This window comes from Eptesicus fuscus, chromosome 12, assembly GCF_027574615.1.
Source record: "Eptesicus fuscus isolate TK198812 chromosome 12, DD_ASM_mEF_20220401, whole genome shotgun sequence".
Lineage (NCBI taxonomy): Eukaryota > Metazoa > Chordata > Mammalia > Chiroptera > Vespertilionidae > Eptesicus > Eptesicus fuscus.
The window spans coordinates 22,369,048-22,390,008 of record NC_072484.1 but is presented as its reverse complement, the minus strand read 5'-3'; the positions used below and the strand labels follow the sequence as shown (position 1 = coordinate 22,390,008).

Sequence of the window (20,961 nt, the reverse complement as noted above, 5' to 3'; positions counted from 1 at the left end):
ATTGGCTGGCTGCCTCCTGCACCCCCCTCCTGGGGATCAAGCCCACACCTGGGCATGTGCCCTGACCAGGAATCGAACTATGCCTTTCTGGTTCATAGGTCAACCCTCAGTCACTGAGCCACCCTGGCTGGGCTGAAAATATATTTTGACTTGAATGTTTTTATTCTGCTCATTATAGTTAAAGTACATACACATGTAAAAACTGTGTACCTATTGTTTATTATATGATGCAAAGATGGGGGAAACCCAAATTTAAGAACTTATTTCCATGAATAGTCTTGACTTTCTAAGTGAGACTTCTTTTAACATTATTTTATGAGCAATTAAAGTATTTTATTCTGTACCTCTGGGCAGTTCAAGTACTGACCTACTTATATAGTAGCTTTTAATTAAAAAGAAGACTTGCTGAATATATTGTTAGAATTGAATTTTTATTTGAAATACCTTATTTTCTTAGTTCTGACACATTCAGTGAAGCTAAGTATAGAAGCCCCTCAACTTTCATCCCAGTTACACCAGCATGAGAGTTGGAAGTAACAAGGGAGTACTAATCAGTGCCAAATTATTTTCTGCAGCAAATGGAGGCAGTCTCTGCATGTTACTTGGTGTTGATATTGTTAAGGTTAGGCCAACATTTACAGGGCAATGTGTCTTTATATTGTGTCTTTCACAACAGTCATGGGGAATTATATACTTTAAAGCTAATTAAAAGTAGCATAAAACACTTTTTAATTTAGACTTAGAACATATTTTACTTTGAATTTTTGCCAGAAGCTGGTTTCTATAATAACCCTCTGTCACTGGCTTTTAGTTCTAGTTGAATTTTTTTGTTAGCCAATATTTTTGTAACTAGGTTTAGAAATAAATGCATGTGCCTTTTTCATTTTCATTTGATGGTTTTCAACTTCAGACAAAGATGTTAGAAATTGGATATAAAGGTGCCTATAACTTCATTTGCTTGTGTTTTCTTATAGTACATTTTTTCTCGCTGTAGCAGATCTCGTTTTTAGATCTTATATTGTTTGCTTAAAATAACCATATTCTAGTCCCATACATTATAAAAGTAAGGGAAGGTATTTCATTAAATAGTAATTAATTGAGGCTTTTTTTTATACACATATGTATAATAGTGGTCAAATCACAAAATTGGTAACTGATCTTTTCTATGTAGTTTTGCTAAAATAAGAAATGAAAGTTTTTTTTTTCCCCTGACCTTGCTTTTTCCAAACCTATTTTGTTCATTCTATAGTGATAAAAATTTTATATCTAAAATAATTTATGTCATGCCCTGTCTGGTGGGGCTCAGTTGGTTGGAGTGTCGTTCCCTATACCAAGAGGTTGTGGGTTTAATCCCAGTTTGGGATGCGTGCAGGAGGCAGTGGATCAGTGCTTTTTTGTTACATCATGCTTCTCTCTCTTTCCACCTTCTTCTCTCTAAAATCAATAAAAATAAAAAGACTTTTCTAGAAAGAAACAAATGAAAAAAGAAAGACTACATTAAAAATAATAATAATTTATGTCATAACTTCAGGTGTTTTAGGGGGTGGGACTAAATTATATGATAGGAGAATAGTATTTATTGCTAAGGAGTGTCTAAGAGAACAACACACATTTAGACAACTTATATTTAGGGATATATATTTTTATCTTGTAGAGCTCTTTCACCAAGAGTTGTGGATGTTGGGGAAATTGGTCTGTGACACCCCATTAATAATCAGGATTGATATAGCATATCTGGTGGTTTGAGAGTTGTCTGGATTTTTTCTTCCCATTCTGTGTGCTCATTGGAAAAGGGTGCCTTTCTCAGATAAAGCAATACATTCTTTAGTTAAGTATGTAAGTGAAGAGGAGTTTTGGATATTAATGATCTTATTGTAGAAATGTTTTTGGTTATTACCTCCTAATATCAGAAAAAAAAATCTCCAAAGTAAAAAATATTTATGAAAACAATTTTCTTTGGCTAAAACACATTATTTCCCCATGAACTAATGTCAACAAACAACCAGGAGAAAGCCACAGCAATTGTTGGGCAAAGTTGTTCTGTTCAGGCATTTCCAATAGAACAGTGTCCCCTTTTGGATGAGAACAGTCTCCCTTCAGGCTTTCTCAGAAGAGACCTCCTGAGGCCTGATTTTACTTTTCTTTGGGCAAATTGTTTTCAGGAGAAAATCATATATATAATAATCCTTACAACATTTCCCCCTCTTAAGCTAACATTTTAATGTACATTCTATTTGTTTGAAAACAATAATTTCTAAGGAATCATTTAGCTCCAGGTTTAACCTATGTATAATGTTGCTACAAGTTAATAAACCTTTGATTGATTGATAAAATATCTTTAGCAATATTACCCAGAGAGTTAATAGGCTTTCATTAGTCAGATTTTGTACATGCATAGTTGTGTGCCATGAGAAAATACTAGAAATGCATTGTATTAATGCTGGAACTCTTACCAGTCCTGGCAATGGTAATTCTCATTTTGGAATTTTCTTCTAGATTTTCTACCATATCATTGGTTGTCATAGTAGCAGTCTCAATTGAGAATTGTGATTATGTACTTTATTAAATGACTACTTGATGAAAGCTCAATTATTCTAATGCAGTTCAGTTGGAATTCTGAGCCATCCTCTTTCCTGGTTAGAGGAATAATTAACCAACCTAAGGAAGAGAGTCCTTTCTATCTCTTGAATTAAATATTTCACTGTCTGTGAGGTGCCATCAGTTGTAAGACATGCCATTATTTTATGTACCAACAAAAAAGAAAAAAAAAAAGCCTAATAGTTATAGTCATGAGATGCCATTAATTTCAGAGGCAGCCCAATTTCAGCTATGTAAAAAAAAATGGGGGGAGGGATTTTAAATCAATAAATATGGCACATATTTGCACATAGTTTTAATTGTGTATTGGTCATGATCATAGTATTAAAATGTAAAGAAAACTATTTTAAATAAGTTACTATTTCTGCTAAACATTATATAGATTCCTTAATTCTAGAAATCTAGAATTGGAGAAGATAAGAGATTATGTAGTCAACACTTACACAGCAGGGAACTTACTATGAGATCCTCTAGAGCAGGCGTCCTCAAACTATGGCCCGCGGGCCACATGCGGGTGTTTTTGCCATGTTTTTTTTTTTTTTTTTTTACTTCAAAATAAGATAGTATAGTGTGCATAGGAATTTGTTCATAGTTTTTTTTAAACTATAGTCCGGCCCTCCAACGGTCTGAGGGACAGTGAACTGGCCCCCTGCTTAAAAAGTTTGAGGACCCCTGCTCTAGAGAATATAAAATTTTTTGATTACCTTGTTTACTAGTGTTTCTTAAACTTTGCAAAAGAATTCCTTTAAATAGGTATGTTTATAGTATCTCATGATAAATTTTATGTATTCCCTTTCAAGATCACCCCATTTAACATGTGATAGAGAATGATGGATTTAGATGAGTATTCCAGAAGAGGTACACACAGACACAGCTATAATAATCAAATATCACGTTAAATGCTATATGGAATTTTAAAAAGAATCATTCCTGCTTTTGAAGAAGGACACATTCTACCTTTGGGCATTTTTTCCAAATTTAAGGTACAATTCAAGGTTCACTAGAGATCTATGTGGTAAAAAGGAAATGACTTAGTGAACCTGCCCATGAGCCCATCCTTCCTGCCAGCACTGAGGTATGCCTTGGTCAAATGCTTGTCTTAGTTATTGCCCTTGGTGCTAGAATTCAAACTGGGTCATTGTTGAGAGAAGGCCAAATTGAGCTGTTAGTGTAGACACTGCTGAGTGGCTAGATGGACTATTTGCAACTACAGGCTCTCTGTGGAGGTGGGGACAGCGGGACATCTGTCAACAGGTGATCTCAAGGAGGTTTGAATGGAGTCCAGTAGACACACAGCCTGGAGTGTGAGTTCTAGGTACAGATTCAGGCATTGGGTGGGACCTGATCACCATGTACAATAAGAATCTTGATTATTGAACGTCACCTGCAAATCCAAGCGACCCGGGACCTGTTTGGCCATTGGATGGGGCTGGAGCAAGCCTGGAAATGGGATGAAATGTCAGTAGCTATGAAGCCTGGAAGATTACGAGGGCAAGAAGGCAGATTAATCATTGTTTTTTTTTGTTTTGTTTCGTAAGATTGTATCACAAATGTTTCCTGCTTTGGGTATGATTGTTGATAATAGTGAAAGCTTACCTTTGCAGAATGTTTTAAACTTTTATTAAAGCACTTTCACAGACATGTAATCTTGCCTTCAAAATAAACCAGGGAAGGATGAACTGGGTGTAATTACCCCATTTGGCAGATGAGAAAATGAGGCTCACAGATACTAAGTAACTAACTGTAAGGAAACTTGTTATTGGGTCTTGCTTTTTTCACTATACCAGTGGTCGGCAAACCGAGGCTCACGAGCTACATGCGGCTCTGTGGCCCCTTGAGTGTTCTAACGCCACTTCTTCAAAATAGACTCGCCCAGGCCGAAAACCGACTTCTGCGCATGGGCCACGCAGTTTCAGTCACACTGTACATGTGCGCCCGCACGTGGTATTTTGTGGAAGAGCCACACTCAAGGGGCCAAAGAGCTGCATGTGGCTCGCGAGCTGCGGTTAGCCGACCACTGCACTATACCATGCTGCCAGTGCTCGACTCCATATTTATTTTCAAATTTAGAAAGCATGCAGTCTTTTCCTGTAGCTGCTGCTATCTTTAGGGACTGCCAACATTTTGTCACATATCTTTTTACCTAGCATATCACAAGCATAACTTTCATGCAGTATTAAAGCACAAAAGAAGCAAAAAAACAAAACATTATTCCATCATGACTTATCAGGTTCAATTTCTCTCCTCTGTTATGTTCTATTAATAATTTGTGGGAGTGATAACTTTATTTCTTCAGTCCACACTACTTTGTTTAAACCTCGGTTAACCTCACTGCTGTAGCTGCGGAGGAGTCTTATAGTAAACCAAATACAAGTCCAGACAAAGAGTCCAGACTTAGAACAGGTTGAACAAGAGCGGCAAGCATTGTCAACATAGGATTTGTTGGTGTTAACTGGGAATAGCTGGTTTTCAAACTTTCATTTTACGTGGAGAGCCTCCTCTGTTTTTGAGAAGCTTGCTCATGGTCGAGGGCTTTTATGGTCCTTACTTGTTGCACTTCCTCTCCATTTCTTTCCAGAAAGTATCTTTCTAGCCTTCTTCCTACAGTGTGCCTCCTGTTGGGTATGATATGTTCATGACTTTCATGTCTATAAATTTTGCACATATACTTTTATTTTAAAGAAGAATAGAAATATGAAGATAAAGCATTATGTAAAGATGTAGGGTAATTATTATGGGTGAACATTAGAGTGAGTGGAACAGACAAAATTGGCAAGCAGTCAGGAAATCTGCATTCTAGTCTTGACATGGTCCCACTACTTAACTGTGGACTTTTCACAAATGTCTTAATCTGTGGCCATCCAGTTACCTTATTTGTGGGGCAGGCTTGCATGAAATGATTTCTGTAGTCCCTTTTACTAGTTCCAAACCTCACTCAAGTCCCCAAACTGAACATACCAGATTCTACTAAATAAAGATAGGATGTCGGGCAAACCTGCCAGTGATGAAGAGGATGATTTAATGATCTTAAATTGATAATTTTGTTATTATTGGGAATTGACTGAAAAGAGATAAAGGTAATTGAACTCTGGCAATTATAAAAATCATCTGAAACACTATTATTAGCTAATAACCTTTTAAGCTTAGTTCCTAATTTGCTCACCATTGTGTACCTAACACTTAATACACTGCATGATCAGCATGTTGTATTTTGAGAATACTCTCATAAAAGATTGATGGGCTTCTTGACCTATTTACTTCATTAGAGCAGATTAACCATGGCTCTCTCGTAATAGCTTTGAAATTTAGGAGGTGTAGGAATAAGTGATACAATGTTAGTTGGAAATAAATTTTAGAGGTGAGATTTGGCAATAGATAATAGGGCTGGTATCTTTTATTACCCTTCAATCCAGTGTGTGGTATTTCTGGGTTACAAATTTAATAAATGGGGCTTTAACTATTTATATTTAAGAAGCCATAATTTGTGTTTAATGAGATAAACTATAGAAATTAAAGCAGAGAATAAAGTGACATGAATATTTTGTATATTCAAATCAATCTTAGATGTCTTTATAACTTTTTTTTTTTTTTTTGTATTCTGGGTCATGGATTACTCTGAAAGACAGATGAGAGCTATGGCTTTTTTTCCCCCCCAGAAAAATAAATACAACACTCCCAATTTTGCATGCAACCTGAGGGGTTTCATGGACTCCATGAAGTTGATGCAGTCTTGCCTTATTCCTTACCTGATTGCCCCTAGTCCAAATTCTTCATAGAAAAAGACCCTGGGATGTTAAACCATAAAAACCTTTAGAAATAATCTGGACCATTGTTACTTAGATTCTCCTGTGCTCATGAAACCAATAGAATGAACCGAGACCAACATTCAAAGGAAAAGAAAAAAGAATAAAACAGAAAATTTCAGAGTATATCGTAACAGGTTAAGAGTTAATTTTGTGAACTGCCTTTCCATTTGTGTGTGTGTATCCCTAAGTCTGAATATAAAATGCATGCCTTGCTGTGAATTGAGTGTAAAGTTTGAGAAATATTAATCTATTCTTGATGAACTTCTTTGTTTTGTAGCCGAGGAAACTGAGGCTCTTAAAGGCTAAATGATTTGTTCAGGACCCCCCAGTCCCCAACACACACTTACCTTAATTTTTAGTGGCTGAGCTAGAGCTGAACCAGATTACTTGGTTGCTAATTTTGCTGTGCCACATTAATTTTTTAAAATAAAATTGTGAAGTAGGTTATTTAAAAATATCAAGTAGCATCTGTTTCACAATTGGTATTTTTTAATCCTTTTATTTCCCACTAAAATCATGTCTGTTTTTGTCCTTGAAGATAATCTGGGCTTGAGTTTCTTTTCAGAGAATTGAAAAATGTGGGGGGGACTCTCAGTTGTTTCTTTACACCCCTGAATGTTTACATTTAGAGCTTAATCAGAAGAATTTCAGAATAAGACATGAAGGTTATTAAGTTTCATGTCCAAACCAAATTAAATTATTTTGAATTATTTCTTCATTCACTTGATAATTGAATGCAAAATGCAATGCCAGAGGTTGATACTGGATAATTGGGTAGACCGGGCAGCATTCCTTAGTTTTCTAGAAAAGGTTTTCTCAAACTTCAGTGTCATACAGCTCACCTGAAGGGTCTTATAAATGCAGATTCTAATGTAGAATCTGGCTGAGATCTGGGTTCCAACAGGCCTGCAGACAGTGCTCCTGCTGTTGCTCCTTGGGCCCTAATTTCAGTAGCAAGGACCTTGGTAAGGAAAGATAGCTCTCCATAAGTTTTCCATTGTCTCGATTTTATTAACATTTCCATGCTTTTCAAAGTGGCTGCAAGAATTTAAATGCCATTCTTATTTTTTAATTGGATTACTTTTTATAGCCAGGACCAAACCTTGGTAAACAACGGTGCTCCTCAGTTCCCACATCTATGAGTAATAAGGCCCCTCTTCACAGCACTGTTCTTGGTGCTTCAGAATTAGCACTACTTCATCTAACTTGCAGATTTGGGATTTTCCACAAAACTTAATTTTCTAATTTTCAGAAAGAACATTTTCTAAAATACATAATTTTCTTTCCTAACTGGCCTGTGTGCACATTTTTCTTTATTTGATTGGTGTAAGAGCAGCGTTTGTTGGAGGCTTTCTTAGTAAAGAGTGTTGAACTATATGCAAAATGAATAACAGCCACAGAGTCTTCTAAGTTCTCGTGTCTGCTTTTCATGATTTTTCTATTTTGACTGTCCAGCTGCCAGTTAATACTATATCAATCTCAAAGAGCTTGTTTCCCTTCCATTCTAATGATTACTGTCTCTGACCTGTCAGAAGGACCAGTTCCCTGTCGTGGTGGCTTCCTAGGAGGGTGGTGTCAAAAAGTTAGTAGCAGTTAAGCAAGAGAGAAATCCTTTGATTTTTAAAAATCATATCCTGAACACTTAGCTCAAATAGGAACTCATTTGTTTCTTTTTCATGCTTTGAAAAGCTAGTTTCTAGGTCTCTCTCTCTCTCTCTCTCTCTCTCTCTCTCTCTCTCTCTCACACACACACACACACATTGTGTGTTAAAATGTGTTAGAAGGTGACTTGAAATTGTGTATGTGAGTGTAGGTAGCCCTGTAGTAGGAAACATGACAATCGTAATAAATAAGCAGCTTTTTAGTGTCCGTGTAAAATGGGGATGAATAACCTACTAAAGAAAGACTGTGGTTCTCTTACGTAGCAGTGGCTTTGCTAACAGTTTTAAGAATAACAATGATAGTAAAGAGGATATTCCTTGGATCCATTAATGACTTAGGGTTCTAGGGATCTGAAGTCTGATTTCTGGTATGTTATCGTTGGTAGATTATCAGTCATAATAACAATCGAGGCCCCCATTTGTTGAACCATCACTCTGTCCTGAACTCCTTATTCAGATGAATGTTGTGCAGCCAGCAGGGATGTGGCCATAAAGGGTGCATTCACTTGGGGGGTAGAAATGGCTGCTGCATTGGGGACAAGTGGATAGGAGGGAGATTAAATCTCCTCATTAGTCCCCCTTTGGGAAATAATAAGCATGTGTGGAACCTACAGCAGGTGTTTTTGTTTTTCCTTAACCCACTAAAGCTAGACATTATTGGAGGATTGGCTATAAAAAACAGATAGTAGTTTATAGTCTTCTGATTCAAAGTAGCGAGAACCTGTTTACATTTTAACCAGGTGGCATCAGAACATTTATCATGTTGAATAGCCATGTTACTTGTTTTGTGTTAGAAGTTGTGGGTTATATTCTTAAAAATTATGACAAGGCTAAATGTAACCATAGTATTTCAGTTGCATTTTGAAACCCTGAACAGGGCCCCATCTGACATATTTTTAGTTAATTATAATCCTTTTCCTCCCTTTATTTTCATTTTATTTTTTTCTTTATTTTTTCCCATTACCATCTATCCCCCCTATATTTTCTTCCACCTCCACCACCTCCCTCCCCCCTGCAATCACCACACTGTAGTGAATTACAACCTTGAAACACTGATTACCAGATTTAGATTTGTCTCACTTGAATCTTATTTTTGCATCTAGAATTTGTCTGTGCTTCAGTGCTGTTAAGCTTACTGGTATAATCTTAGTCTAATTAACAGTATGTTGTGATCTGGGACTCCTGTCAAAAATCATTATAGGAGCTAGAAAACACTGGGAGGTAAGATGAATACATGACCTCATCTCTCTCTCTCTCTCTCTCTCTCTCTCTCTCTCTCTCTCTCTCTCTTTTGCACTATAACTTACATTCAGAGACTGGAAAAAGAAAAATAACATTTTTTTGCACTAAGTTCGGATAAGTATGTTTAGTATGGTTTTGCTGTTAATAATTCTTTGTAGCTGGTAGAATGGAGAATTTCGTTTGAAGTATTTGAAACTAAATGCTGCCGGATAAAGATTTTACTAGTGATATAGAGTAGACATGAATCCCTACCCTTTGTTAATAGATCCTGTTTGTTTAACTGGGGAAATAAAAATCTACATCTACTGAAGAGAAATCTGTGAGCACAAACTCTTCCTGTGTTCAAATGTATTTCATGGATTGCTTGTCTTATTTAAATATGTAGTAATACAGTAGACCGGAGAATGCAACTGCTGTTCCTTTAATACCAGAACTGTGCACGTTACAATAGGTGTCACTGTTTTGCTTGGTCCAATCATGATTGGTGACTTCAGCTATTGGCTCCGAGCACTGGCTGTCTGACTCCATCTGCAGGGCTGTAATACCTACTCTCCTCAGATCCATTCACCACACAACTTCAGCCGGCTGAACAGACTCGCACGGCTCCAGCACGTCTTGCTAACCTAATTCAGAAAACAAGTGCTGAGGCTCTCTGCCTGTCATCTTCGCTCACTGTAGCAGTTTCAGGTGATCCAGGAAACTCGGTTATTTTTATGAGCAAGTAAGAGAAACAGGAATCATGACGGGCATGTATTTAACAGACCCAGTACTGGATAAAACTTAAAGCCAGTTACTATTCAACATAGTGAAAAGGTCACCTTGCCTGGCTAAGAAAAGAAGCAAAATATCAGCTTGTTGGTTTCTGTGAACGTCTTAGCTCATGCCAGCCTCCTTTCCTTGATGTTCGTACCATCTCGGGATATCTAACTCTAAAGAGACATCCTGTACTCATGGTAGATGACAAGGAAAAGAACATGAAATGTCTCACCTTCTTCTTGATGCTTCCAGAGACGGTAAAGAACAGGTCCAAGAAGAGCTCGAAGAAAACAAATACCAGCAGTAGCAGCAGTAGCAGCAGCAGCAGCAGCAGCAGCAGCAGCATCAGCAAGTTGTCTCCAGTTTGTTATGAAATAATTACCTTGAAGACTAAAAAGAAGAAGATGGCTGCTGATATATTTCCCCGCAAAAAGCCAGCCAACTCCAGCAGCACCACTGTCCAGCAGTACCACCAGCAGAACCTCAGTAACAACAACCTTATTCCGGCCCCGAATTGGCAGGGTCTTTATCCTACCATCAGGGAAAGGTAAGTGCCGGGCCCGCATATTTACTTTAAAAGTTTTCCTGTGCTGAAGTTTCTGCTTTTGCACAACCCATACTGTATTTTAACATAAATCTGTGTTTCCTCTTTTCCCAGCAGCTTTATTGGTAATGGAAAACTGCCTTGTGCCTTTTCCAAAACAGTACAGCTGTTTTCCTCTTAGATAAAAATGTTTTTGCAAGCTGTAACATTTAAGTGACAGGGGTATGTCTGTGGGCCACAGAAAACAGAAACCTTTTATTTAGCCTCAGTCTGATGAAAAGTTTGGATAACTTTTTTTTTTTTTTTAACTTCAGTTACTTCCCATGCGCTTGCAATGATTACAAACACAGTTGTTTAGTTGGAACCTTTATTTGTAGTTTTACCCTGAACTTTTTAAATTGTTGCTTAGCTTGCGAATCTTTTGTGTGTTTTGTACATTGGGGAGGGGATATTAAAAATGCTGGCTGTGTGAATTAATGAATTGCTTCTGTTTATAGAAATGCGGTGATGTTCAATAATGATTTGATGGCAGATGTACATTTTGTGGTTGGGCCACCAGGTGGGACTCAGCGGTTGCCAGGACACAAAGTAAGCAACAGCTGCATTACCAGTTTAGTCCTGAGATTCACAAAGAGGGACCCTGTCTGCCAGCCTGGGATTGGGGTGGGCAGCTTGCTGCTGGCAGGCAGTGCATGTTTCACCCCATCACTGTGAAAGCCCAGCCTCTCCAAAGGGCTTCGGCCACGCTTAATTTTTTTCTTTGTTCCTTTTACCCTGCTTTATAGCGCGCACAAAAACATGCCCTTTAACTCTCCAGTCATGGGGACTTGTTGTGACAGGTTAGGAAAGTCATACGTTTGCTCTTCCCCCTAGAAGTCAGTCAGATAAGCTTTTCTTGTATTTATTTTGTAATGAGGGAACTTGTGCATTAATCTGTTAAAGCCTTGAGATAATTAGCAGCATAGAGACTGATTTGCATGAACATCTATCTTACACTGTCACAGCAAGGCGCACCGTACCCCGGCTTTGACAGAAGAGCAGGTAGAGGTGCTCCGTGTCCACTGAACCCGATTGCTTAGAGCTGTCTTCTGGGCTGATTTGCTGAAAATGTTCCAATATAGAGCATGAAATAAGACTTCCCTTTCTCCGCAGTACGTCTTAGCTGTTGGGAGCTCTGTGTTCCATGCAATGTTTTACGGAGAACTTGCTGAGGACAAAGATGAAATCCGTATACCAGATGTCGAACCTGCTGCTTTTCTCGCAATGCTGAAGTAAGCATCATTCGTATGTTTGGAAAGAGTTTGTTTATGCTGTATTTGTACTCTGCTGGTTTCACAGTTAAATTTAAGTTCTGTGTAACAGAAAAGGGAGACTGATGAAGAAAGAGGGTGCTGCTTACCTTGTAAATGTTTTTGGAGAAAACTGCATCTTTCATTGGAAAACGAGGAATGATGCAGTCATTTATAATCACACCATAGCACGGGATTTGGGGGCAAGTGGCTTGTGATTTGATTTTTAACAACTTAGAATTAAGGAAAAATAACGTTCTGGCATAGGCATTATCTAATAGAGGATGTCCTTTCTAAAAGCATTGTGTGTGAAGAACTCTTTAAAGGCAAATTACATTTTTGCTTCACAATTCTGGAAATATATACCTTGTTTAACTCCACCAGTTAAGAGATTCCTCCGTTTTTTAGGACTTATTGTTACCTACCAGCAAATGTAAAACTTATTATCTGATATTTGCACATACACATCCGTATACTCTTACATAAAATCAGATACCCTTTCTCAAGGATAAGAAGTGCTTGAATGTGATAGTAGAGGAGAAATTTTTGAGAGATATGAGTAGTTTTCTATAGTTCTCTATATATACAGAATAACTTTAATTGGTAATATAGCAATATAAAGCTATAAGGTATATATTAATTAAAAATAGTTTTATATCTCATGGGTGGGTGTTTGAGAATCCAGTACATGTTACTGAGATAAATAGAATCCACGTCTTTACATGTACTGGTGCTAGGCAGTTATAACCTACCATGTTACTAAAAAGCAATTATATTATAAATCATATTTATATAATTTGTTGTTAAATACTTACTCTAGCACACCAGGTATATTGGAGTTCAAAGTTATCAGCTGCTATAGGAATTTCAGCTCACTAGAATAAATACAATGTTTGTTGAAAAAAATTATTCAAGTGGGTCAACAAGTTGGACAATAATCCCACAAATGGTTAAAATGTTGCTATTTATTGTCTGCTGACCTAGTAAAAAATAAGTAGTATAGTTAATTTTCTAACCGAGTCCCAGCTCAGTGCATGACAGCCAGGTGAGTTAAGTGACAAGGAGTTGGGGCAAAGACAGCGACTTCATTCAGAAAGCCAAGAAGATGTCAGGCTAACGTCCTAAAGAACCATTTTAAAAAAGTACAGAATTCGGGCTTCTTTTATTTCTAGGGAAGAGGGAAATAGGAGAGGCAAGAGGTGATTGATGACTTAGACATCTGGGCACCAGCAGGGGTTCAAGAAAGATTGGGAAACTTCTTAGTTCTTAGTCTGTTGACTCTAGTTGATGTGAGTCTGGTCATAAGGTTAGGTTCCTGCAAATCTGTGGTAAATATTGTTTCTGTATACCCTTCATCTCCTTGGGAGAGGCAGTCTCTGGTAAGAGGCTGTTTTTGCCCAACTAAAGTCACAAGCAGAATTGCTCTAATGAGTAGCATGTCTGTATGCAAGACTAAGCAGAAGCCGTTAACCTAAAGGCCATGGGAACAAAGTAGGCTTGAACACGATAGTCAGAGAGGCCAAGCAGTTTACTGTTACAATTCTAGAACTTAAAAATAATTTAATTATTTATTTGCATTATAGTTTTGAAATCTAATTGCTGCTGACTTAAACTTTCACAGTGGAAGGTAGGGAAGTTAAAGGCAAGTGAGCATGTGAAGTACCAAAATGTAAACTAATCTACCCCCCCCCCTTTTTTTTTTTTAATATATTTTATTGATTTTTCACAGAGAGGAAGAGAGAGGGATAGTTAGAAACATCGATGAGAGAGAAACATCGATCAGCTGCCTCTTGCACACCCCCCACTGGGGATGTGCCCGCAACCAAGGTACATGCCCTTGACCGGAATCGAACCTGGGACCCTTCAGTCCGCAGGCCGACGCTCTATCCACTGAGCCAAACCGGTTTCGGCTAATCTACCCCTTTTTAACTAACTGCTTTGTAATCTTTTAGAGATATAAGTATAGGAACCAATTTTACTTGCAAGATTCTCTTTATTTTCACAAGTCAAGCCAGCTTTGTATATTATCTTTTGCAGAGGGGAATGCTGCTGGTTCAGCATTTTGACTTTACTACAGTGGAGGTAGAGTGTTGTATCATTCTAGATATATACACAATTAGGAAACATGAGTGAGCATCTCAGAGTTACATTTCACCTAAGTAATTTGATTGGTCAATTGACAAGCATCTTTTCTCATAAATCGATTGCCTAGAATATATCTCAGTGTAGCTTTTTAAAATTAGACAGGCTGTCCACGTAAAGTGGTAAAAATCAGAGACGTAGTAAGATGCCATTTGCTGTCATGCTGTAGTTATCAGTACCGCGTTGTTCCAGGGACAGAGGCAGCCAGGTTTTCCTCATGCCTGCATGTTGGGTGAGTAGCTAGTATTCCTGCAATGGGTTGTCAAGGAAAAGGGAAGACTTCTCAGGGTAAGAGCCAGAGTTCTGACTCTGCTTCAGAAGCCTCCCCAAGGTCCTGGTTTTCTGGCTACAGCATCTGTAAGCTGCAGGAGTTTTGTCAGGAGGTCTTGCCAGTGGTAGATGGCTTAGCCTATCAGAGAAGAGAAGGAGCTTTCTGCGATCAAAAATGCCTGTTTCATTTGTGATTGTGGACATTTTTCTTATTGCCATTGCCATCGTTGTATGTGTAAATTAGCTAGAAAGATTTAAAAATGAAGTATCATCAGCAGGTATTTTTCACCCATATGTAGTTCTCTCTGACTCACTTGGTGAACCATAGCAATCTAAAAGAAGCATATGATTTCTGCCTTTACATACCATTGTAGGAGACTGCAGTGTCCCCCAAAGCATTACAGAATCACAGGAGTAGTGCATATTTAGGCTTTCTTACTTTGTCTTTTAATTAAATATATTATTTAATTCTGAAGGTGGAAAGAATGTGTGGGAGAAAACAAAGAAGTTCAGAGTTTAAAAAAAAGAAGCCCATTACAAAGCCTGCATTAGATTCTATGTAAAGGTAACTAGAAAAGAGCGTTGGAGTCCATATTTTATAACCCATTGAACTTGGAACTAGTTGAAAAATATTTTATTTTTTAAAATATATTTTATTGATTTTTTACAGAGAGGAAAGTAGAGAGTTAAACATCAATGAGAGAGAAACATCAATCAGCTGCCTCCTGCACACCCCCTACTGGGGATGTGCCCGCAACCAAGGTACATGCCCTTGACCGGAATCAAACCTGGGACCCTTGAGTCTGCAGCCCGACACTATCCACTGAGCCAAACCAATTAGGGCGAAAAGTATCTTATTTAATCTCAGGTTTATTTTGTGTTTAGGAGAAATCCAAGAAATACTTAATTAGAAGTATCAAGATGCAAACATTGCTAACTTTATAGTATTAAAGGCATTTGTTTCTATCTGTATATTCAGAAAAAATGTAAAGTAAAACATGTAATGCTTCTAAAACAGAGAGGAGTTATTTTTTATTTAATATAAAAAAGTACATGTAATAGAATTTTGCTGTTTTTTTCGTATTAACTATCTCTGATAGGTCATTATAGTATCTTTTATTTTTTTTTTATTAAATGCATAGAGGCTAGAATGATAACATAAAGTTAATATCTTTAATTATGTAAACTAAGTTGAGATATTAAATTAAGAATATATTTCAGATGTTTTTTTTAATCCCTGATCATTTTTTGTCACCTAAGATGACTTTTTTTGAACTAGCTTGAAAGTAGTTGCATCTTTTGTTGCTGGACACACTCATTTTGTGAAAATTCCATTTACGTGCTTGTACTTTTTTCTTTCAGATATATCTATTGTGATGAAATTGACTTGGCTGCTGACACGGTGCTGGCTACTCTTTATGCTGCCAAAAAGTACATTGTCCCTCACCTTGCCAGAGCCTGTGTTAATTTCCTGGAGACCAGCCTGAGTGCCAAGAACGCCTGTGTGCTCCTCTCCCAGAGCTGCTTGTTCGAGGAGCCAGACCTGACCCAGCGTTGCTGGGAGGTGATCGACGCCCAGGCTGAGCTAGCTCTTAAGTCTGAGGGATTCTGCGACATCGACTTCCAGACACTGGAAAGTATCCTCCGCAGGGAAACTCTGAATGCCAAAGAAATCGTCGTTTTTGAGGCAGCTCTCAACTGGGCTGAAGTAGAATGCCAGAGGCAAGATCTAGCTCTGAGCATTGAAAATAAACGCAAGGTCCTCGGAAAGGCACTTTACTTGATCCGAATACCTACAATGGCTCTGGATGATTTTGCAAATGGTGCTGCACAGTCCGGAGTTCTAACTCTCAATGAGACCAATGATATCTTCCTCTGGTACACTGCGGCCAAAAAGCCCGAGCTGCAGTTTGTGAGTAAAGCCCGCAAGGGCCTTGTCCCCCAGCGCTGTCACCGTTTCCAGTCCTGTGCTTATCGGAGCAACCAGTGGCGCTATCGGGGCCGCTGTGACAGCATCCAGTTTGCAGTGGATAAGAGAGTGTTCATCGCGGGCTTTGGGCTGTATGGCTCCAGCTGTGGCTCTGCGGAGTACAGTGCCAAGATCGAACTCAAACGGCAGGGCGTTGTCCTGGGGCAGAACTTGAGCAAGTACTTCTCGGATGGCTCCAGCAATACCTTCCCTGTGTGGTTTGAGTATCCGGTGCAGATTGAGCCAGACACCTTCTACACAGCCAGCGTGATACTGGACGGCAATGAACTCAGCTACTTCGGACAGGAAGGCATGACAGAGGTTCAGTGTGGCAAAGTGACTGTCCAGTTTCAGTGCTCCTCAGATAGCACCAATGGCACTGGGGTACAGGGAGGGCAGATTCCTGAACTTATATTCTATGCTTGAAAACACCTCCTGAAGCAGAGTGGGCTCTGAGGTGCACATCTGGTTCCTACTTGCTTGATGCTTAGCTCATCTGCAGATATATGATCTGCGCAGGTAATTTGTAATGAATGAAGCTGTAGGCAGTTTCTAATTTCTTTCAACCTTTTAATTATGTACAGGCAAAAATGCAGCATTCGGCTTTTAACTCTATGCTTCAAAGAGCCAAGTTCTTATTAGGGCTTTGTGGTTTTTAGAATTGCATTTGTCTGTGCAGCTGGGGAGAATGTGTGCTCTTTTCCAACTGCCCCATTGACCTCCCAGTGTTGTCCCTATTAAGAAAATTTTTTAATCACCTCAAATTTCCTTCAGGGCTTTATTTTGACAAATAGAAGTAAATAGTCTAAAATAATAATGACAAGAGTTATTTTTAAACAGAACACCCCGCCCCCCCCCAAAAAAAAAAGAAACAGATAAACCTCAGTGTACAATTTTGAAAGAAGTTTTGTTTCATAATAAGTAATAATTTAGAAAGTAGACAGTAATCATGTTTAGCTCTTATTTTATTTTCCTTTTAAATATTTTACTTCTGGGAATGGCTTTTTCTTAAATCCTACATTCATAAGATTGTTACATATTAAACACTGCGAAGTGTCAGTGTAGGGAGTGAAAATAAGGATTTGGATGATTGTTTAGACCATGGCTTCTGCTACAAGCAGATTTGCTCTATAGATTAGAAGGCAAAGTATTGCAGTACAGACACTTTTTAGAAGTAACTAAATTATAAAGTTTTGTCATTAGAAAAGAGTTGCAGGCCTATTATTTTAAACTAGAACATTTTAGAAAGGAAACCTAAAAAAGTCCCATACTACAAATGGATTAATTGATGGCACAATAAAATGCACAGTTTGAAAAAGTCAGACACTTTTCTCCCCACTTAGCTTCTGATCCCTACCATTTGCTTGTTTTCCAGGTCGTATTGTATATATTCCTATTCCCTTTTTTTATGAAAAGAGGACCAAACAATTCCTTAGATGAATGAAAAACAATTAGTTTTGTAGCACTACATGTTCCTATAGTGATACCTTCATTCATTGATTTTTTTTTTAAATCTAAAATATACTTTCCCTGTTTTACTTTGATCACATGCTACCTTCTTAGTTAATTATAATTCTGTCTTGTTCCTGGAATGCTAGAATCTGGCCTCTGGCCATCTTAAAGTGCCAATATATTCCTGCAGGGTTTTAAAAAAATGGTCTGGAGCGATGCACCTGATCAGGCCTAATAGTCACTGCATCATCATCATCACATCCAGCTCTCTTATTTGTCCCTGGGTAATGTAAACAAAGGAGGGAAAAGCTTATCAAAAAATTCTCCTTCAGTGATGGCTTGTAATGGTTGAGTGCCCGTGACCCTGGTAGTGTCCAGTGTGTTCACTTCCAGTTGAAGTATCTATGTGTTTCTGGGCAGCTTTTCTGCTCAGTGTGATCCTGAGATGGCTTCCCTTGCCACCCAGAGTGTGGTCCCTGGCCACCTCCTTCTCCTGCTCTGCGAGCCTGAAGCTGGCTTGTCTGGAGCCAGGGGTTAGTCCTGGGGTGGGTGTGTGTGCGTGGGCACCCATGTGCATGCAGGTTGTTGCCGACTCAGGAATTGTCTCCTCCCTGCCTGGCCAGTGAGAGGTGGGACAGAAATGTTCCCCCTGCTGGCCCCAGCAAGGCCCCAGTCAGTGACTGCCCTTACCATATTCACTGTGTTTCTGGGCCACTTCTTCCCCTGTAGACAAGGGCTTGCTGCTTTTGGCCGGCTTTCCTGATGGAGGAAAACACTGGATCATGGGAAGTGTTTTAATTGTCTTTGCCATTACCTATGTCTGTTAGCATAGATGACCAAAAGCTGTTACTGGTGATTATAAATGAGTACTCCCAGGACAACTTTCCAAAATTATCTAAAAATTATTTCTTACTAGAGAAATAACAGATAGTAGTGTTGGCAAAGTATCTATGAAATGAACATACATTTTCAATTTAAAAAATACTTGTACAAATGGTTTTTTAAATAATTATTATTAAACATTTCAGGAATTCATAGCTACCGTGCAAATTGGTAGACTATATATACCTGATTACAAGGCACCCATTTTTAAGCCAGAGGAGAAGAAACTTTGTTTATTACTAAGTTCATCATATCAGATTGTGAGGTGGGTGTGACAACCTTAGAGTGAAGATTGTTCATTCCATAACACTCACTGTCCATGCTCCTGTTAGCTAGCTGCCCTCCATGTGAACTCCCCATGAGATCCTGTACACTGAGTGCAGAAGAAACTAATTGTATGATCGTTACTGTTACTTAAAGAAAAGACACACTTACCACCTGATTGGCTGGTGACGAGAGCTGTGGGTTAAATTTGAAAATTGTATTTAGAATAAATTTTAAATCCTAGTCTCCCTTCTGCATTTTGAGCAACATGGAATGAAGGCTAATGTGCTTGCTTTATTTTCTTTGGTAATCTTAAATTTTGTAGCTTTTAAAAGTAGAAACTATTGTTCTGACAAGGCAGGCAACTCTAGTGTATAAACACAATTTTATTAAAATATTCTGTAAATGCTTTTTCCAATGTACCTGGCAGTCTTTGCTGTTATTCATACTGGGGATAATGGGGAACTAGGCTAGCAGCTCTAATGTAACATTCTTTAAGCATATCTTAATATAGTATTTAAGTAAATGGTCTCATTTCTATATAATTATTGCACTGAACTGTCTTTTTTGTTTTTTAAGTGTTGAAATAAGCTTGACTAATTCAAGTCACTAGCCATTTGTGCATCAGAGTGCTTGAATTTAGTAGCTTACAGCATTATTTATGAAGGAAAATATATAAATATGAAGTACCTCATGTTGAATGTTATTGTACTGTATTTTTAATGTAACAGTGCAGATCTTGTTAGACACATGAATGTGTATAATCATGTTAAATGCAAATAAAAATAAAACTGATTCATAGATTTGTTTTCCTTAGCATTTTTTGCAGGTTCCTTGAAATAGTAAAATAATTTCATTCTGGCACTCTTGGTACCACTGCATTGTACAGAGATGGTTTGTCAGGAGCATTTGTTTGCTAAGATATCTCTGATCCCTAAAGAAGTAAAAATTTGAAGCTAAAGCATAAGAGAACAATTCATATGTTAATCAGTTGCATTGTTCAAAGCCTGACTCTTAAGTTAATGAGAGGGAGTCAATGGATACATTTATATTCCCCTGATGGAATTTGGGATAGGCTGACATTCTGATACTATAGTTGCTCAAATATCTGTGAATCTGACTGTACTAAGGGGGTAATACTGCTTTACAGCTTTGGATGTGATCAGTGCTGCTTGTTGCTGCCGGGTTATAATAGTTCAAGTTTAGGAATTTTTTTTAAAAGTCATATGAGAATATTGAATATAATTTTATGTGCTCAATTAGTTTTATATTTCCCCTTTCCAAGTACATTAATATGCACACATTTATACATAATTATATACACATGTACATATATTATTTCTATGTTGCTTTCATACTAGAATGTATTGTGAAATCTTGTATATTTGCCAATCACTTCAGTTGCTATGGCATACCTGCTCAAAGGACTTTTGGGATCTTTTCCAAGTGTAAGGGAACTAGAGGTACACATTCTCATCAGCTTAATTACAGATACAGCCTGAATTGGAAAGATCTTTAATCCAGGAAAATCTTAGCCATTCTCTCTTCTCTATTGCTATTTAAACTTAATCCACAGATGTTTGTTTTCCAAATCCCAAAACAGTTGAAAATTATCTTCCTCCGTTGTTGGCACTCAGGATCTACATGTCAGTTAACTCTATGGCAAGCCTACAAAAGTCATAGACTTACATGGGAGGGGGAAAGACAGAAAGGAGGAAAACATCGCTGGTGAACTAAATAGTATGAAACTTAGAGGCCAAAATAAGAGCAAGTGGCCCTGAAAACCTGCGGTTATCATGAGTGGTAGAGTAGGGCTTTGCCTGCCTTTGAGATGCTTCAGTAGAAGATGACTACACTTGATTTCTAATTCTTAGGTTTCAACCTTTTTTTCTGAGCCATTTATATTTATTGACCAGCTACTCCCTACGCTCAACACTTCCTGTTGTCCTCCACTTTTTAGAATATATCATCTCACAAAACTAAAACTAGGGCACATTTTCTTTTTTTAAAAAAATATATTTTATTGATTTTTTACAGAGAGGAAGATAGAGGGATAGAGAGTTAGAAACATCGATGAGAGAGAAAC

At 38.0% G+C, this 20,961-nt stretch overlaps 1 protein-coding gene across 2 annotated transcripts in view; it reads left to right on the top strand.

Moving 5' to 3' along the window:
- BTBD3 (BTB domain containing 3) overlaps nt 1-19,676 on the top strand; it is a 35,385-nt gene extending 15,709 nt beyond the window's left edge. Inside the window, exons 2-5 of one of the 2 annotated variants that reach the window (XM_008141097.3) lie at nt 10,316-10,610; nt 11,105-11,195; nt 11,760-11,878; nt 15,671-19,676. In XM_008141097.3, coding sequence (XP_008139319.1) covers nt 10,468-10,610; nt 11,105-11,195; nt 11,760-11,878; nt 15,671-16,703 — 1,386 coding nt within the window. In that variant the 5' untranslated portion in view covers nt 10,316-10,467 and the 3' untranslated portion in view covers nt 16,704-19,676. Of the gene's footprint in view, nt 1-9,893; nt 10,611-11,104; nt 11,196-11,759; nt 11,879-15,670 lie in introns of those variants that run through there. The other variant, XM_008141093.3, reaches the window with a different exon arrangement.
- Nucleotides 19,677-20,961: the final 1,285 nt, after the last annotated feature.